Raw genomic sequence first — 20684 nt, forward strand, 5'->3', positions numbered from 1 at the left:
AACACTCATATCTATTTAAGTGTACACTGCCCATTTTATTAGAACTTTAATAGTCTTGACAGATGTTTGCAAGACATCTCACCTGCAATATATTAATATTTAATTAAAAATGACAAGGAGGAAAAGAAGATGGAAAAGACTAGAAGTCATTAGACTTCTTTTTTAAATAAAAGGATATACGTAGGAGGTTTTTTCTCCTATGGGCTTATTTGCATCTTACTTCCTACTTGCTTTGCCAGTAGAGCTGAGTCTTGACCTTCAATGCAGCTGCACTGCCAAACCTCTGCCAACTGTTAATTGTGCTGTCTTACAATACTGCTACCATTTGCACAAATAGAGACAAGAACGACACCAGCAAGTTAATTTTCATTCCACCGCAGGATCTGAACTCCACCCTACAAGGGTGAAAGGTGTCTGAGTCAACCCATTAAATTTCTCCCATCTCCTGACACCTCTTTAATTTCTCATTTTAAAAGATGTTCCTAATTATGTCTTTTGGGATTTGAACCAAAACTTTCCTTATAACAAAACCAAATCACATTTCTTTTGACAGCCCAAGCATATATGGTAACAAATCTTGTTAACTGGCTTTTGCCATCAAAACACAGAACCTTTAACTAGGTTCAAACCATAAGAGTATGTAACTATTGATTATCACATGCACTAGAAGAAAAGCTGTTGGGCAACTCACATTAACATTATTTACAAAGTAAACAGAGCTAAAGTACGTAACAACTACAAAGACATCTTTTTTGGATGACCTGTGAGCACACAGAGAAGAATATATAGTACTTGCATACACAAGTGACACATGTGAAGTAGAATAAAAATGCACAGAACCACACAGGACCAAGCGAGGAGCTGTGGAGGTTGGTGACATCTACAAGTGGGTAGATAAAAGTGCAAGTGGAAAATGAGCAAATTTACAGCAGCAACTAGAGATATTACATGACATATCTACTGTGGTGGGCAGTGCTCTGAGGACCCTTCAGCTGCTATGTCTCCTGACCATTTCTGATATGACTGTTATGCAGATCTCCAACTAAGGGAGAAAGAATAGGCTGAAGAATTTAGTAACAGTGATCCCTAAAAGTTAGAAAAAGAGCAGCTTGGGCTGTACAAGGCAACTAGCTGGGAGAACAGATGGTATCTGGCCATTCACCAATTCCAAGGCAGGTCTCAAGTATTTCATTAACACTGAATTTGAAAGCAGCTTTGCATGAATGTGTTTCTTCCTTCGTTCTTTGCCCTGGAAGGCCAGCTGTAAAATCATTATACTTTTCATTTATTTATTTTCTGGAAGAAAAAGGAAGCAAAGACCCAATAAGAATTTTGCATGGCAGAGTACCCAAGTTTTAGACCAAAAATATATTGGATGAAATTTTGAGCATAGTTAAAATGGTCATAAAAACATAGCAATAAAACCTTTGCTTTAAAGTAGAAATACTCACAATGTACCACATATCATCATTTAGAGAAATTTAATCTACAAGTTGTCTGGAAATAAATGTAGCAACACAGTGCACAAAGTGAAAACAGTTGACTTGATTCAAACTCAATCTTACCTGTTCCTGTTCCAGTTGGATCACCTCCTTGGATCTGCAGAATTTAAATAAAATCAGTAAGTTACATATATATCTGTGTGAAAGACATTAAATTCAAGCCATAAAAACCAATTCTGCTCAATTTTCTTCCTTCTATACTGTGTCATGTTGACAAGTTAGCAACAAGGAAACCATTACTACTTATTTGGAGCTTCTTTTATCAGCTGGCTGTCATCTCCTACATTACTTATTCAAGAGCAGAATGACAGTTGCATAAAAATACTAGGTCTTTTGTGGGTAAATAGGGAAAATAAACAGTCTCAAATGGGTTAACCAGATCATCCTTTCTATTATGTGCTGGTTCATAACTGCTTGTTAAATGATTATGCATTGCTTTTGGAACTGAAAAGGCTTTACATTGTGCTACCAATCCTTCACATGATGGGAAGGCAAGAAATGAGGGAATATGGAAGATTTTCTATATCTGAATCTGTATTTCCCAGTATACCCCTCACTATCTGCAGTAGGAAAAATCCCCATGTGAAACCAACCTTTCGGCAACAAAATTAATCACTGTATATATATGCAGGATGTACAGAAATAATATTCTATATTCTAATGCCAGTAGAGGGAGCATGCCATGACTAGCTTCACAGTAATAGCACACAAGCACAATTTTGATTGTGAGTTTAACTATGAACTGAGATATAGAGTCCTGTCAAAAGAAAAAAAGCTTTTTTTAGGATGACAGGATGGAATGTAACATTCAGTGATGTCCCCTGAAAGATGTGCACTGCCTTCAGGATCAGGTTGTTAATTCTTCTGAAGGGAAGTTAGAGGACAGCTACAATATCCTAAGCTGCCTGGACTGTACCTATGTAAGTAAAGATATTTGACTACCAAAGTCAACTTTCTAGTTCACTAGGTGCTCTTTAACTCCTTCACAAAGAAAGCCTGGGCACCTGTCTCGGAGCACATTCAGGAAAGGATGATCTGACAGTATCTAAGTACCACAACCTGAAACAGAAATTCAGCTGCTTTCTAAAGTTTCATCTGAATGGGATTTCAACAGGCCACAGTATTACTTAACCAAATTAGCATTCCCCTCTCTCTCTCTCTCTCCTTCTGTTCATTAACCACCCACCCACAGCTTAGGGAAGATAACAAGAGCCTTGCCAAGGCAATGACTCTCAAAGGCTTTGTCTGGAACGCCAGCAAAAGCACTACTAAATGCAGTGATGCTCCAAGTGACAGTATGAGTCAGAGACAGTTGTTATTTAAGACTAGTAAGTACAAATTTAGTAAGTTAGGACAATCCTAGTTCTGATAGTATATTTAATATACATCTATTGGAAGTTGTCATGCGTTGAAGAAACTAAACCTGAATTAAACTAAATAAATATCTTGAGGACATCACATATTGTGCATTACACAGGACTTGTTCAATACTCACCACAAAATTACGAATTGATCTGTGAAAAATTGTTCCATCATAATAGTTCTTCTTGCACAATTTGATAAAGTTTTCACATGTTCGGGGTGTCTGAAAGACAAACAGAAGTTTTAATTAAGCAATACCTTTAGACAATCAAATTGGTCACTGCACTGTTTACAAGAATCACTTTTCATTTGTGCCTTGCAAAGAAACAATCATGCAGGACTCTTGAAGAGGAATGAGTCTCTGTCTAGAGAAAAAAGATACAATATATGCTCTTTTAAGGTGTACTGGAGAGACACACACTGTATTAAATAAATTAAACCCAGACCTTCCAATTAGCAAAGGAGTACTGAACACTAGCTCAGATAATGTGAGCTCCCAGTAGACATAATGATGGTGAAAGCAGGTAAGCTCAGAGACTTTCAAGTAACTTAGTTCCAGCAGTGTATCATAATCCTGTTCCAAAGGGGGATGGACTTCTAGCACTGAAAAAACTTAACTTCCCTGAGTAAGAAAGAACCTGACTTCTCTGCTCCACTATTTCAAAGTGAGCACATTGAAGCTAACTGGGAAGAAGCATTTGGTCCTTTTCACCACTTAGAACTAAAAATGGGACTGACTCCACTGACCCCACAAGGAAAAATAAAAAAGACAACTTGTTTTAAAAAATCTGAAAAAAAAAAAAAGCTAAATATATTGCCAACTTCTAATTTGCTTTTACAGTGCAAATTAAAGCTGTTTATTTGAATTTATGAGCCATGGCATTCAAACAGTACCTTTTGAAAAACTTTGCTGTCTACCTAATTATCCTTCCGCTGTAATTGTACAGATTCTCTTCCCTGCAATACTAAAATACCTTCACATGTACAAATACAAATACAAAATACAAGTGTAGGAACAGCCTGTTTTCTATACTTGGACATGCTTTCCAGCGCCACTGTGGATTATGTGCATAAATATATTCCAGTTTTACAAAAGAATACATCTAATTAATCTGAGTTGTTACAGGCCTTGAAAATACCCTTATTGTTGTATGTGCTTGCAAGTAAAGCCCCAGCATGAGTCGCAATGGCTGTAAATGAACAAACACAAGACTTGAAGCCTCTTTCTGAAAGACAATGATTCACTTTGCATTGGTATGACATCATTCTTGGTCTGAGAGCTGCAGAGAAACAGTGAGATGGAGCCATGCAACCTGAAGTGACTTAGAAGCCAAAAAAATAAGGCAAACCCAATTACAATTATTTAAGGATGAAATAATCTTTAACTTTTTAAAAGCAGATCTACACAAATACTCATTCTGAACCATATAGCACTTCAATTTTCTATAATATTTTCTTGTCTGAAACACAATCATTCTCATCCCTCTTTATTTACACTGAAATGTCCCTTAATTATCCAAACAAACTCTACCTGCCATTATAAATTCTTTATAATGATTCCTTCTTAATTACTCTACACAGATAAACCAGCTATTATTTCAGATTTCCTATATAATTCATTAGTAGGTTAAAAAGGTAATGGTTCCATAATGGGTTTATGGTAGAATGCCACCAGGACATGTATTTTGGTAGCATCCTGAGAGCAACTCGTAAGTAAATATATTCCATAAAAATTGTTTCAAGCAATAGGTTTTCCTACAGTTTCAATGTTTATAGCAAATTTGAAAATTTTTCTTTGAATTGGACATAAATGCTTGAAAATAATCTTTGTACATAACCTTTCAAGTAAAATTCAACCCCTGAAGAATAATTTGTGCAGCGTATGCTTCCTCTGTAAGACAATATCATAACAGCCTTGACCCTAACATAGTGCTATTAGTTATCACTCACGAAAAATGTCAGTAAGGATAAAAACAAGTTTAAAAAATTTCTTTATGAATCAGAAATGGAATCAGAAGCTTTTAGCCTAAGGCACTTTATCTCATGAGAACCAAGCACTCTTTGGAGAGAAAGACATAGTTAATAAGTTCTCTGGGGGGAATACAGCAACCTGTAATTAATTTTTTAAGAAAAATGAAATCGGGCAAAAGACTGAGTCCCCTAGGAATACACACCAAACCATTTTAAATTTGCACAATGTTGATAACCCAATACAGATTTCCTATTTATTTTCAAAACATTGTTTGTAAAATATACATCAAAAAACCTGGCTCTAGTAATGTATTTTTTTATGCAGAACCTATGCTGACCCTTCTCTCTAAATTAATTTCTAGTTATTATATCTTTTCCCAGAAACAAGCTTTTCAAATGTGACTGCAGAAATATTTAGTATACGTGCAACAGCCATTTCACTGCAAGGTTTTCTTTAAATAATTGCCACCAAATCGGTTCCCATGGTCACCTCATGCATCATACAGATACATTTGACAGGTAAACAGTTCCTTAGCAACATTACCATTACCTTTTATAGTGCTTTTTAGTAGACACAAATAAAAAGGTTTGCATTCAATCAGTAATAAACCCCAGTTTCAGTCATGCAGTTGATCTAGAATATCTGGCTCAGATTATCTGATTTATTCAAAGCAGTCAACGTTCTTGCCAAATCTCACACTGCCAAGCACATTTCAGGGACTTTTTAAAGCAGCATCCTGTCCAAAGCAGGAGAAAAAGGCTTAAGGTTTATGGGGAAGGTGTAGATCCTCAGTAATGAAATTACATTCTGCATTGACCATACAAACATAGCCAGTCTTTGAAGTCTTTGTTCCAACTACAAAGACTGATGAGAAATATATATAAACAAACCTGACTTGTTATTTGAGCGTAAGATCTTGTGAAAGATGTCAGACTCGCAGTCTTGGAATGCAAAACTGTCTACCTTCTTCAGAAACTTCCTCCATACCACTTGCTTCACACCATTTCTGAAGGAGGAAGAGATGGTCAAGGCACCTGGAAATGCAGAAGTGCAAGAAGCAACGCCAGTTGCTTGTTGCCTCGTTATTGACAAGGGGCTCTAGGCTCTCTTTGTACTTGTGGCTGTTCTTGTCTCAAATTGACCTTAACAGCAGCAGCTAACTTTTCCCTCTTTATTCCTTTTAACATTAAGCAGGAAATTATTTAAATTAGTTTAATCTGCTGCCTATGACTCAGACATATATTTAAGAAACTCAAGGGAAAAATGCCACCTTATTTTGTAAACTGTTGATCTGAAAGCTACCAACAGAAAAAAGGTTATGTTTTAAATCTACTGCAATGCCTTCTCAGAAGGATGCAGTGATAGTCCTAAGAAGTCAAATTTAAAATTGCGGGAGGCTTTTCTCTCTGAAGGGTATGGTAGGACAGCCCCGAGAAATCCTCCTTTTCTTCGGTCAAGCTGGGCCCACATAAGTGAACGTGGTGTCTCTGTTATGATGTTCTTCAGCTTAAAGACACTTCCCTGACCAAATGACAAACAGTAAGAAAAAAACTACCTTATTTATACCAGAATGAGTCTCCTGCTCCAACTATGCTCTCGTTTTATTTTGTAGATGCCAGATAACTGTCTTTCAACTGTTGAAAATTCACACCCAAGACAAGTGGTAAAATTTTAATAAACGGTTTGAGACAGGAATCCAGAAGAATACTTATCCCAGAAGATGACACAGATGCTTTGCTTGGCTCACAGACATGTATATTTAATGGGGAAACAGCCCAATGCTTTTCTGATTATGTTTAAGTCTCCATGTAGCTAACACCCTTACTAGGTAAGTCTACATGGAAGTACCAGTACTCTACCAGTTATGAGACCTGGACAAATTTCAGAATTAAAAAAGAGATTGCTACTAAGAATGACCATGCAAACACAACAGTAACAAGAAACTGATTGTGAAATCACAGATACTGTGAAAACACTGAAGAAAGGAATATACAATTTAGAAAACCAAAGCAAAACAGAAAAAAACCCTGACTCCTTACTATAAAGTTCTAGGAGAAATGCAGATTTTATCTTGTTCCACTTATAAGTATTAACAGACCCAATTTTAGCTTCCTTTTTCCCAGCAAGGGTGGGCCCAAACCAGGCAAAATTCATCTCTCTTGCTGCATCCCGAGGCCTGAGGGGTAAGACTAACCAAGCCAGGTCACTATGATTTCTCAGTTTGCAGCTCTCCCTTCTCATCAGTTAAAAAGGGCCATTACATTTGTAGAAGTTACCTTAACTCAGAATTTGTACTGGGCAGCTGAAGAGCCAACCAGAAGTAGATTAAAAACCTGCGGCACTCCTGTTGCCAAGGTACGGGAGATGGGAAAAGAGAGGAGCTTCTGAGTCGTTGCCATGACTGCGAGGAAAAAGGCTTTACTATGTGAAGAGCTAATCATTTTAAAATGCCCCATCCCTTGAGGATCTGCATGAACCTTGAAGAGAAATTTCACACTAAGCATTCAGAAGCTGCCATTTGCACATCTGTATAATTTCCTTGTGCTAATTCCACTTCCCTTTTATTTCTTTTTGTCTCTCTAAATTGGATGAACTGTAGTAGTTGCACTAAACTACAGAGTCTTGATATGTGCTCATTAACCCTATGTTTCAAAGCAGAATAATAAATAATGAAAAGCTCGTTTCTCACAAATTAAAATTACATTGTACAGCCTTCATCTTATCACACAAATGCCAGAATTTCGCTACTAAGAGGCATGAACTAGTGATGGAAATTTCTAAAGCTTCAAAGGAAGCCTGCAATTTTTTTAACATAGATGTCGTTTAAAATGCAAGGTGGATTTTGTTTTGCTTTAGTCCATTTACGTACCTTTTTTTTTTTTTTTCACATAGAGCATTTTCACTTTTGTAATTGTTCATTCTAGCAACTCTTCTAATGCGTGAACCCATAACGAGGTGATCTGGTAAGGTTTAAACTTAGTTCTCCCCATCCCTTTCAATCGGCAATCCTTGTAGCCTACCTATCCCAGAGGAAAGAACTCGTCTTAATAAAAGTTTGGCTTTATTTAGGGCGTCATCAGAGGCAACTGTAATGGAGCAGTTTCAGGAATCGCCATCTATCAGGTGCAAGTGTCTGTTCCCTCCACTAGGCCATGGAAAGAAATTGGACATACTATGTTTCTAATGCGTTTCAATGAATAATACTATACTGGAAGGCAATTTAAGCTACCCTACTTCACTTTGCACCAATTGACTAGGAGCACACTCCATTTGTTTCAGAGCAAGAGGGAGAAGAAAATCCAAAACTCCACAAAGCCCACTGCAAAAGCACGGGGAGAATTTCACTGTGGGAAGCCCATGACATTTGCTGCAGGAGAAACGTTTACTACAGACCCGAACATCACCCCCTGCTAGCTCCACTTTCCTGCTAACAGGTCTCCTATGTGCGAGAGGGGTTGAGCTGGTGACAGGTTATGGTGGCAAGCAACAGCTGCCTACGGTGGTTCAGTTCAAAAAAGAGACAGTTCATATAAGGGACACCATTCTCAATCTGGTTGTACAGTGAGCAAATGCGTTCGGGTCAATTTGTGATCTATGATCAGAAGCGCACAGTTCCAGTGAGAAAGCCCTGGGAGAGATGAAAGCATCAGGGCATTGTGGGGTAAAACACTTGGCCAGACTCTTACTGATATTAAAAAAGAATCAGAACAAGCAAACTATGCCTTGGGTAACAGATTGCTAACTTGATAGCAAACATTTGCCTGTTCTGCTACCTCAAAGCCTCAAAGTTTGCTTAGAACAAAGAGCAGAATTATTGCATTCTCATTACACAGAAACCCACCATAATTTAATTAGCTATTTAGCAAAGATTCCAGCAGATAGCTAAATTTCACTTTTCAAAGGCATTTCTTCCACGGTACTGACAGTAATGATGCTACTGAAAACTTTTTCAAAGCCTAAGCAAGATGCTCAGCTTAGACAAGCTGCCAATAAAAAAATCACATACTCCAGTTTTATTTTTCACTTTTTTGCAAATACAGGGACAATCAATCAGTTTAGCTGAGTACAACTCAAGTTAAACAAGGCATCTAATTCACTCATCTAATTTGTCAATGTTAACTACTAGCTCTCCAGAGGCAGAGTCATCATCCCTAGCTGCAGTCATTACTTTTCCTCTAACTTTTATTTATTGCAGTGGTAGAAAAGAAAACAATCCTCTCCCCCCACCTCAAATTTGTCAGTCACAAGAGGGTGGAGGAGCTTGTCAGACAGTGCAGTGCAGGGCTGGGTGTTGATGAGGATGGGGCCAGCAAGCATGACATAGCACCAGTAGGTACAGTTTAAATGAGGATGCAACTTTAATTACTTGAGCAACCTCCAGCAGCTGTAAAACTTGGAATATCACAGGTCCCGCAGTGGCTCCCTGGCATTTCGTCAGTCTGCAACTGACTGCACATAAATTCCATCTTTTCAGAAGATGCAACCTGTAACCACTTCCACACTAGACAGTGAAGCTCTAGTAGCTGTCAGCCTCCCAAGGTCACCTCGCTCTCATCAGAGGAGCCAAGGTACAAACAAGAAACATGTCAGAGAAAGATGAAGAGCAGCAGCTGTGTAACTCCAAACCGCCCGCCTCATCCTCCAGTTTGGGATCACTAAGTGGCAGACACAGCTGGTATGGGATGCCTGCACCATCAAAAACAAACAACACAATCCAGTAACAACCAATTGCCTCCCCAGATGCAGCTTGTCAGGGGGGCTGGGGAGGTGGAAAGGTCCAAATGTGCAAAATACCTTCCCACCGATTACCCAGCGTCAAAGGCTGCCAGGAAACCATGCAGAGACAGCCAAGGGCAGCAAGCCCCACAGTGTAGGGACAGGTTCACAGGGAGGTGGCTGAGCACCTTCCTCAACTCCATGTTGAATGTCCCATTCAGGCATGGGCAGCGGGGAACATCGGGGACTCCCACTGCCCCTTCACTGCTGCAGAACAGCACTGAGGACAAGCACATGACGGCAGCATCCAGATATGGCATTTCCTACTAACATCTTGCACAAAAATGTTTCTCCTTTCTCAAGCATGGGTGTTATGCCCTCAAAGTTAAAAATGTTTAAAATATTAGCTTCTAGTCACTTAAGAACAACCTAGAAGTGACCTGTTAATCAATATGGCTGTGCAGAGCCATTCTACTCCCAACCACAAAGAAGAGCAATAGATCTGTCTGCTATTGTAGCACTTTGAGGAAAAAACACACCAAGTAATAACAACATCCTCTCTAACAAACATTTTTATCCAGCTGTTCTCCTACTGGAAAAGGACAGTTTTATTTGTTTGTTTTTAGTTTCTGTTGACAAGAACTTTCAAAGTTGGAAGTTGCAGCTCTTCCTACAATGACCGATTTTGATGAAAAAAAAATGAAATAATCCATTTACAACCATGCCAAGACCACTGTACTTCATGCCTACAACCACATTACTGAGTGAACAGACACTGGTAAAATATCAGCCAGTTATTTGCCAGACAGTGCCACGATGATGCTGACAGAAAGTGAGTAGAATGGATGTTTAAATCAAAGAAAATGAGAGATTCAGGAAGACTGGGGAACCTCGTCATGCCAGGAGGTCAAAGGATTTTTTCAGCAACACACTTCTTTCCCACTGGAAATGGATAAGAAGTTTACAGGCTTCTGATCTTCAGAACAGTCCCTCACACAAAAGGAGAGATGATTTCAAAGAACAGGGGCTGGATTACACATTTATAGATCACAGGCATATTTAACAGGTCAGAGGGCCTCAAAAGATTAAAACATCAGTGTTTGTAGAATAATGGCTTCTTCAGATAGTTATGCCAAGACATCATCATTAAGCAGAGTTTGCCAGGTCCTAAAACCTCAAAAAGCATTTGTGGAGTGCTGGATGGAGATTTGAAATCCATCTCACATTCTTCTTTATATGCCAACTTGCTCTTAAACCTTAAAAGTATTAAACCTGAGAGAGACAGGCAAATTTACAAAAACTGCCACGGCAGTTACGGATTAGTATTCAATTACCGCTATTGGCATGTGTTTAATCACCAGATTATTACCCCAGAGTGACCACTTGTATGAAGAGAACTCAGAAAGGAGAGAAGGGAGATAGTACACCAAACCACCTGTTCATCATTTTGACAGGGTCTTCTGGAATTTTAATTTTTTTTATAAATATATATTTCCATGGCACACTGAAAATAGAAAAAGTACAAGCACTAAACAAGAAAGCCTCAAAGCAACCTAGAGGCAGCAGCAGGAATTTTTATTTCCTTTCACAGGTGCAGAGACTAGGAGTCTGCTACTTTGTTTATTCTTATGCAGAGCTGCTGATTCCAACAGGCAGCCTAGGTTATATTGCACTCCAGCAATCAGGCATCTATGATACACATGATTGCCTGGGAATTCAAAATTATGCCTATATTTATTGATCATTGTGAAATAAAAAATGGGATGCCACTGATTTAAAAAAATCCGTAAGCAAATGACATAGCCACATCATGCAGCAAGTTTGTGGCAAAGGCACAGAATTCAGGGTTTACCAGCTCTGAGTTCTCCACTCTACCCATTACACCACACTGCTTTTCTACTTCCACATCCAAATCAATTTGACTTTTTGTACAGGGTAAAGCCTCCACCCTGCCTTAGGACGCTGCTCCACCACCTACAAGGTATAACTGCATCACTATAGTGACTAATACAGCAGAATACACACGGGTGACATAGACAGTTGCTCCCAGCAGCATCCTGATTAAAACATCTAAAAGAACTTGAGGACACTAGAAAAATCACAGTAAATAGAATACAAGACATCCAGTGACATTCATTGCCTCTCATCAGTTATTTCTTCATAATTTATTTGTTCAGCCATGTGTAAGACTAGAGCTGAAAGAGTAACACTTGTTGGATGCTGTTAAATCTTCTGTACTTGCCAGAATTGTAGAATTTTTGTAAACTTGCTTCCAATTAGTGTATACAACAAATGTTGCTTATGCCCAGCTGAACTCAGCTTCCTGGAAAATGTCCCGAACAAATGGCCACCTGATTAGTCCCCATCAGGAGGAACATACTGTATCTGAATAAGAAGATTGGGAGAAAAACAAATGGCAAAGAGCACTAGGCACACCGCTACAATGCAAAGAGAGAACAGTAGTGTACCTTTGCTCATTTGAGGCACAAATTCAAAAGGGTGGAAAAAAATCCAGCTTATCTGCCAAAGTCTTTTTATTGCCTTTTCTCAGATCAATGACTTAAATCACTATCATCTTTCTGGAACCTAAGTGAAGTATTCTGGTGCTCTGAACAAGTGATTTCAAACACAGAAAATATCTGGATTCTATCCCTATTTCATGCTCTCTTTCTGAATCCTGTCACAAAGTAACTGATGACTTCAATCACACTGCAGCACTGATTTCCTCCCCTGGATCAATACAAAACATTTCTTGATTAGGTTTTTGGTGCTAGGAAGAATCTCATCACTATCAATCTTACTGATTGGCACCTTAAAGTACTAGTATATGAAGATCCCTAGATTTATTTTTAAACAAAAGTTTCCACATGTACATATGGACTGAACTCCACACAATCCATACTGCCAGATAGCCCACAAAAAACAGGGGAAATAAAGGAGACTGAAGAGCTATGAAGGGAGAAGGAGTAAGAACCCAAGGAAGGTACTGAAGACAAAGAGATACTGGGTAGACTTCAGAAGCAGTGCAGACTGCTGAGAGGACAACTGCAAGAATATTTTGCTTAAATACAGCCCATAGGCATGAAAATACAATTGAAGACTCAGTAGACATACACTCGAAGACAGCAAGTATGTAACTTGCTGTTCTCTGTTTCAACAAGAAGACTTCACCTCAAAGTGTATATTGAAATCTAACCCACAGGACTATTTTAAAATGTAATTTGAATGTTGCAAGTCCTACCTCCGGACACAGGTATTCATTTGTCATATTTATATAGCAACTTCATCCTCAAGCTTCCTAAAGCATTTCACAATCATGTATTTGCAGTACTGTGCAAATACAACCATTGCTAGGGTGGCTTCCATAATAACCAGAGCATAGGATATCACTCAGCAATTAGAAGGAGGAGTCTGTGGTCAGGGTGAGACAACAACTAGGCAGACAGTATTCGGTCTTTAAAAAGAGAAGCTAAGTACCACTGTAATATGGCTTATAAATCATATACTTGCTCCTGCAGTTGCACTGATTGAGAGAGTAGATGTATGAATTCCCCAAATCACACATATTTTGTCTGAATTCAGACAGCAATGACAACCTAATACTGCTATCGGCTCTCTCATTCACTCAAGTAGCACAGTGTGTTGAATCCAGGGGTCCCAAATCTGCTGGTGATCTCAGTGTGTATCAATACAGTGCTTTGGCCTGAAATTTGTTTCTCAGTTTCTTTCTGAAAAGCTGGAGTACTACCCATGCCAACTACATTAAAAAATCATAAAGGCTGAAAAGTCAGGTACCAAAAGGCCTGTGCAACACTAATTTGAGTGAGCATTATGATACAGTCCAGTTTCCCCTGACTGCATTCAAGGACCTTACCCACATTCTACACTTTTGCGGGAAAACCAAATCCTGCATATAAACCATTTCACTACACATTTCCAAATAGCTCCCAAAACTGGTTCAGCTTGTGCACTGATTAAGCCAGGAGAGTTGATAAAAAACTCAGCATACGATTAATGAAGACTATTACCATGCATATTCACAAGCAGGGTGAACTGAATGTGTTTAGAAGGGCTTCATTTTGGCATTTCCCGATTTTCTATGTCTGTCTTTGCAACCTCAATAGATCCATTGTAGCTGATCTGTGTATATATTTGTGACCTATATATGTGTTATATGTTTGTAAGATGTTTGCTCTATCTGCACTGAGTTACCTTATGTGCCTAACCTCAGTGTGATTCAGGAAAACCAAAGTTAGAAGCACAAACTCCTTATATAGTAAAGGGAGAAAAACAAGTGCCTCCCGGAAGAACTGATTTAATAGACCTAGGATGATGACCTAAAGTGGATGTTGTGAAAACCTCCTTAAAGCAGCAAGTTTTTCCTACTTACTCTAAATATATATCTTTTTCCCTTCTGCAGTGCCAAAGGTCTGCTTAATTCACACAGATTTAATCGACACAAAGAAATGAAAGAAACAGATGGCTAGAGGCCAGCGTTCAAGCAGGTCTGGGTGTGTGCAGTGTACACTTCCAGTGTGTACATGAGGAAGCAGTGCCTGTGAAAGGGAGATGAATAGGAATTCATCTGGAAACAAGGAAACACAATGGATATCATACAGGACATTTACAATGGGCAATTGAGACTGGGTCCTCAGGACTGAGTGACACTGGTCACACATGTGGCCAAAAAAACCATGCTGATAAGAATAGCTGCAGTCAGCCTGCATTAGCCAGGAGCCAGCTTGAGAACATACGGCAAAACAAATGATTCAATGCAATCTGCTCATTCTGCTGCTTCCCCTAAATATTGCTGTACTAACATCCTCTGCTTTTTGCCTTATTACATAGTGTTACTATTTAAGAGCATGGAAAACACCTGTAGGGATGACAGGGACCTACAGAATTACGAGCTTGATAGGCTACTGTGGATATTCTCATACAGTTGCCATAGGTCAGCTTGAGATTTTTACACGTATCTTGTTCCTTACTCGTGCAAGAGAAAGGAAGAGAAGGGAAAGCTAGCAGGCTTGTCCTGTTTGCTCCTTTTTCTTTCTCCCAGGCAAAAAAGGATGCATTCTCCCAGTGCATCTCTGGATTTCACATCAGGCACCCCAGCTCCTAGCCAGCACCACTGTCTTTAAATTCTGTGAGGGTCACAACAAGCACAAGTTTTACCATGTAAACCCCTATTCACATCCTTCAATTTCCTAAAACATGTACCTTCAGGCCTATAATCTCCTGAGATAAAAATATCAGTAAACAATGGAAGGTTTGGCCTTTTTACATTGAAAACTTTCTTCCTTTTATAGATGTGGTTGTACAAATAAATAAGCAAGCACAATAGCAAGCAGTGACGTCTGAGACATCAGTGTCGCACACTCATCTATCTATCATAAGTCTTGCCATGTTTATTATTTTAAGAGCCACAGATTTCCCCCAGAATCAGACTGTATTGACTATAAAAAACTCTATTCCGTTGTTTTTCAAAATGAACGTTAACCTCTTAATGGCAAGAGGAAGGTGTTTCAAAACTTCATCTTAAAAACTGAGACAGCAGGAAGTAAACAACATATTCTAAGGTTTTCATTTAGGTTTGTTCTGTAAAGCTCAGGATGTAGAAGCAAATCTAACCATTTCTGGCGCTATATGTACTCAGGCTGACAGACTGCTCTCAGTTTTACTGAGGTTCTTTTCCTGGTTCTGCCAGTAACCTGCTGTGTAACCTTGGGTTATTCTCTCTTCTCCGTGCTCTTCCTTCTTTTTTCTCTCTACCTTCCTTGTCATTGTTTGGGTCACTAGAATCCTGACCCTTTGAAGCTCTAAACATGTACCTTGACATGTTGTAAGTAGTCCACTAAAATGTATGGGACTACTCACAGACAACATTTATACATATAGTAGTATAATACATAAAATAATATATACACATTTTACAATGGAATTTTGTGTATGTACGAAAACACACCAAAACAACTGAAAGCTAGTTATTTACCTGTATCTATTACAACTACACACTATTCTTTGGACATTTCCATTGCCAGCTCCTATTCTGTTTGTTATCTAGAGAGATTCATCTTATGGGGCACACAGTACCATATCACAGTGCAGCTCCAAATTTAGGTCTCCTTTATTAGTGTGAAGTCGCACATAGCCCTTCTTCTTCACGTATTTGTATCTCACAACATCTTCTTCAATAGCAGCTGTATCAAAGCAAAAGACAATAATTAGTTCTTTGGAAGCTTACTCGCTGATCTTTAGAAATCAACAAAAAACAAATTGCTAGATTCTACTGTCTGACCTCTTCCCGTAGGGTACTGGGTCTTCAGGGATCCTACTTTGCAATTCATCTATGGTAACGTCACATTAATCTCTGTGCAAAACACTTTCCATTATAGAAAACCACCAACTCCTTGAGAACCAACAATATCATCTATATTTTTAAGTCACAGAAGCATTCAATGTTACAAACTATAATTTTCAAGTAACATCTACCAATCACGAATGTTACTTTGAAACCAAACTGTCTCTTGTCAAACTTGGAAGCCAAGCAGGCAGTCATCAGTCAACCACAAATTGCTGACATATGAGGACCTACCCAGTTCTGAAAACAAATGAAGCTGTTACTGGAAACACTACTGGAAAGTCAAACCAAAGGATCAATCTAGGATGTTTCCACTTCCATTTTGTTAAAATGTCCAGTTAGTCAGATATTTTCAACACTCAAAGAGTCACCTGCAAATCAATGTAATCCACCAAGTAAAGGAACTGAACTTGGTTTAGCAATGTATTCAATCTTTGCCTAAGTGTGTGACATACTTCTCAATTTTAGTGCCAAAAGCCAGACCTTTCTCTTCCACTGGGAATACTAATCGCTCAGCTATTTAATCTATATTCAAATTAAATAAATTCTATACATTTCTGTTTAGGCTGGAGAATGAAAGGAAAACTTTATTGTACTAACACGCATTTTTATGTAACCTTGAAAAGCAGTAAATCAAAAGTTATCACCACAAAATTTGCTGTCATTCTAACCAATACCGGGTTAGGCCAAAAAGGTGGTAAAGATTTTGTATGCTATTTGAGGAGAGATTATACTTCATTCCTAACTTACATAAGTGGATATCCCATTTTATGGTCCCCAGGCATAGAAAATACCTCATTAATTTCAGTTCAGCATAAGTAACTGCCATTCAAAGCCAAAGATAATTCATAATTGCTCCATTATTTTCAGAATGAGCTCACTGGAAAGTAAGGATATATCCGCTCAGGGAATATATTTCCATGGCATCAGTACCGACCAACTATCAATGCATTCCTTCAGTCCTCATAAATGTGTGTGTGCTAGGGAGCACACTTTAAAACTGGAAAGTAAATACACAGCTTGTAGCTGGGTAGTTCTGGTACCTGCTTCGTGGGTAGTTTCAGGCACCATTGCGGTGGAGGTGAAGGAAGCACTTACTGCTCCAGTGGAATAGTGAGCCTGTTCACAGAGGAAAAAGCAAGAGAAAAAGACATTAGATCTTAGAATTTATCTACTAAAGATACTATATAAGCACTAGAAACACATAAATGTCATCCTTCTGAAGGCAGATTTTCCACTTTAGCTCCTATAGAAAGACACAAATGCATGATGCAGCGATAATTCTCCATCTGTTACCCATAACATTTACTCTGATGAAACTCCAGTTAAGGCTGCCCATGCGCTGAGCTGAACGGGCTTATTGCTTCCACTACAGTCTAATACATCATTATGCAAAGATTCTCTTATCAGAATTTATTTGTATGTCCACAGGTGGAGACATGAAAGGAGTACCACTGGCAAGACATCTGTAAAATTCTCCAACATTGCTGAGGAAGTGGAAGGAAAATCCAGTGAAGCACAGAGATAAAGTGCAGAGGAAAGCAAACCACCCCCCCTTCCACACACAGCCCTTCTGTGTACAGAGGCACTGTCCTGTGGTTCACAATATCTATTTTGAGCTTTTGAGCTTTTTAATTCTCCTGCAGAAAGGAAATGCGAATGTCACACATGCATTTTGTAGTAAATTACAAAGATCTAATAAACCTGGAGATACGTTTAGCGGCTCTGCGGCAATGCCTGTAAAGAATACAGGTCAGGCCACTGATCTATCCATAAGGTTACACTGCATCCTATACAAGTTTATACTTATGCCCATCCACATCATTAGCTGACAATCTGACTCTCCAACGTGTGTAGGGCTCATCATTGGCTCTCACCTCTTTTTTTTCTCCCTACATCTTTTGTTTTCTTATAACACTGAAAAAGGGGCAAATGTAATCCTACTCCTTGGTCACATACACTCCCTAATCTGTCACTAAGCTGCCTCATTAAAAGCCGTATGCTGCATTGCTATTCATTTTTGTGTAAGTGTAATCAAAGCATGAAGACACACACATCCCAGAATTATTAAAGGAAAGAAGAATACTCTGTCTTGCCCATTTCAAACAGCCATTGATGTAGGAAATCTAGATGCAGATGAATTGTTTCTCTTGACAACCATGAACACACAGTAACATGCACCTGGAAGAACATCCTTTAAAATATTCCACTAAAAATCCTGCATTCCAGTGGGAAAAAATGGAGAAACAGCTGTTGATGATTTATATATTTGCCCACACCAGAAATTATTCACTTGCACTGTCTTTAAGGTGTGTTTCTGCCAGTAACTGGGGGAAGCAATGATAAACAAATTCAAAGCAAGAGATCACAACCTGGGAAAAAAGTTCTGCCAACATATAACCACATCATAAAGATTATTCCTTCTTAATGTGCTCCATTTCTAAAATGTTTAGGTTCATTTACAATGATTTAATAAAGAGAAACTCACTGACACATACAATGTATTTCTAAGGAATCCTAATAGGATTCTCATATTCTCATTTATGACAAATTTCAATGTGAAAGAAAATAGAAGTAGTAGTGTCTGTTCATACTGCAATATAGCCTCTAAGCTGAAAAACACCTATTACCATTCTTGCAGAAGTCAATTAGCGCCAAACTACAAATTAAGTCAACTTACTGCATTCAGCTTGTCCACTTTCTTTTTTTCAGGAGCCTTCATAGTAGCTGCTAGAATATCATCACCTTTGAATTCCTTATAAAGCTCCAGTAAAGTCTCTCGGGTCTCTGTATTTGTATTTTTCAAATAGTAAGATGGATCTAATTTTGCTTTTTCTTCATCTAGATAAGACAAAGGCGAGAGTTAAAAGAAAAATTCTATTTTGTTCTCCTTCAGTTTATTACATCTCTAGTTACACAAAAAATCCTCCCAGATATTATTCCTGGGTTTTTTAAAATAAAAAGGTCTAGTAACTGTATTTATTCCTACAGTAACAAATAGCAATGCATAACACTAACGACAGTATAACTTGAAATATAGCACAATAAATTCCAATATGATGAAGTATAACAAAAGAAAAAAAAAACCTTCAAATCAACTACTGCAAACATTTCTTTGAAACCACTAGAAATTATCTAAGTTCATGCAAGTCTTGTGAAATTTTTATAGAACAATAAAGACAAGATACAGTTGGGCACAATATAAACTTCTGTCTTTTGTCTCCTCACTGAATGGCCAGGTCTGTGATGCAAAAAATCCCAAGATCAGATCTTTAATGTGATACCAGGGGGAACAGGCTGGTGAACTGTAGAATTTTTTTTCTTTAATTTATTTTTTTTATTTTTACAAGTTTCACTTGTTCTCTGTCTTGATATGCCTACTATTTGCTGGATATTAAATATTCCATCTCTGAGATAATACCCACTTATTTTTAGCAGGTAAATAGAAAGAGAGATGCTTTCTTGAAGAACTAGTAGCTTTAAGAAGAAAAAAAAAAAAAAAAAAAAAGAGATGAGCATAATAAGACCCAGAAAAACACATCATGCTTAGAATCAGCAATTAGACCTCATTAGAAACAGTTCTAAAGGAAACCACAAGGGCAAAGGAGAGAATTTTTTTCCTTCGGCAATTTGATATTAGCAGATATTACTAAGCATTTAGCTATCCAAAAAATCACAAAATAATTTAGAAGCAAATTTCTTAGGTATCTAGGAAAAAAAAGCATTTTATTTTTTATTATTAAAATAATTTTGGGACTATTTTAGAAAAATCTTTATCAGTCTTTAACTTGGAAGATGTCCATTGTTATCCAGACAGAAGGATGGGCAATACGTTGTTGATACACATGAGAGCCTAGCAGACAGGTATGCGAAGATGTAGGTTTCCTTCTTTTGGTTCTGGTACAAGGCTAATGGACATTTTGGCAAATTATTTTTCCCCCTCAGTTCTCTCTCATCTACCTACTCTCAAAGGATATCGAAAGCTTTCCGTGTTTGCACAGCACTCAATAGAGACAGTTAATGATTTCTCAAAGAATCATGTCTTTGCTTCAAAATTTGTTAACACCTTTTGATGTGAAAGGGACGGTTTCAACAAGTTATTCATGTTTCCAAGAAGCTTTCAAAGTTACCACTAGCCACTGACGGATGTCCATCCAGAAAACAGTGTCAATTCCGTAACTTTAGAATTTGCATATTTGGGTTGGTGTTTTCTTGGCCTACCTTCAATTCATCCTTACCTGGATCAATTACTTTTATGTTGTTCTTAACGTGAAAGAAGTTCGAGACATTGAACTTATCCAGGTTTGTTGGATCCTGAAAATAATGATTAAAAAACCAAATATCAGAGAGCTTGGTAGGCACCCATTCCATGCAACAGACTAGTTTGAAGGGCAGACACCACCATAATAAATGAAAAGGGAGAGACAGAATAACTTCCATACTCCCCAAACCACAGAAAGATGGAAAAAAAAAAAAAAGAAAGCAATCAACCCCAACCGACATCATCAATAAGCCTGTTCACAGCAGGCTCCTTAGGGATCTGAAATTTAGTCCCAAACATAATATTACACATATTTTGCCTACAGAAGTTACTAACAGAACTAAAGCTGAGTCTACTCTATCCTAGTGAGAAGAAAGAATGAGGAGCTGCAATCCCCTGATTCTTTCCTTTGTTCTCTGGTTTGGTCCAAGATCTATGTGAATTCACATTAGCTATCTCCTAGTTATAACAGTGTGCCTGATTTGCACATGCTCTGTGAACTTTTGTAAT

At 38.2% G+C, this 20684-nt stretch overlaps 1 protein-coding gene across 2 annotated transcripts in view; it reads right to left on the reverse strand.

Annotated features, from left to right (window-relative positions):
• PPIL2 (peptidylprolyl isomerase like 2) overlaps positions 1-20684 on the reverse strand; it is a 74164-nt gene that overhangs the window by 23961 nt on the left and 29519 nt on the right. For both annotated transcript variants that reach the window (XM_059827606.1, XM_059827607.1), the window contains exons 9-14: positions 20152-20227; positions 18594-18754; positions 16957-17032; positions 15646-15752; positions 2998-3087; positions 1566-1599 (exon numbers count right to left, since the gene is read on the reverse strand). In XM_059827606.1, the coding sequence (XP_059683589.1) occupies positions 1566-1599; positions 2998-3087; positions 15646-15752; positions 16957-17032; positions 18594-18754; positions 20152-20227 (544 nt within the window). The remainder of the gene's footprint in view (positions 1-1565; positions 1600-2997; positions 3088-15645; positions 15753-16956; positions 17033-18593; positions 18755-20151; positions 20228-20684) is intronic.

This window comes from Gavia stellata, chromosome 21 (assembly GCF_030936135.1).
Source record: "Gavia stellata isolate bGavSte3 chromosome 21, bGavSte3.hap2, whole genome shotgun sequence".
Taxonomy (NCBI): domain Eukaryota; kingdom Metazoa; phylum Chordata; class Aves; order Gaviiformes; family Gaviidae; genus Gavia; species Gavia stellata.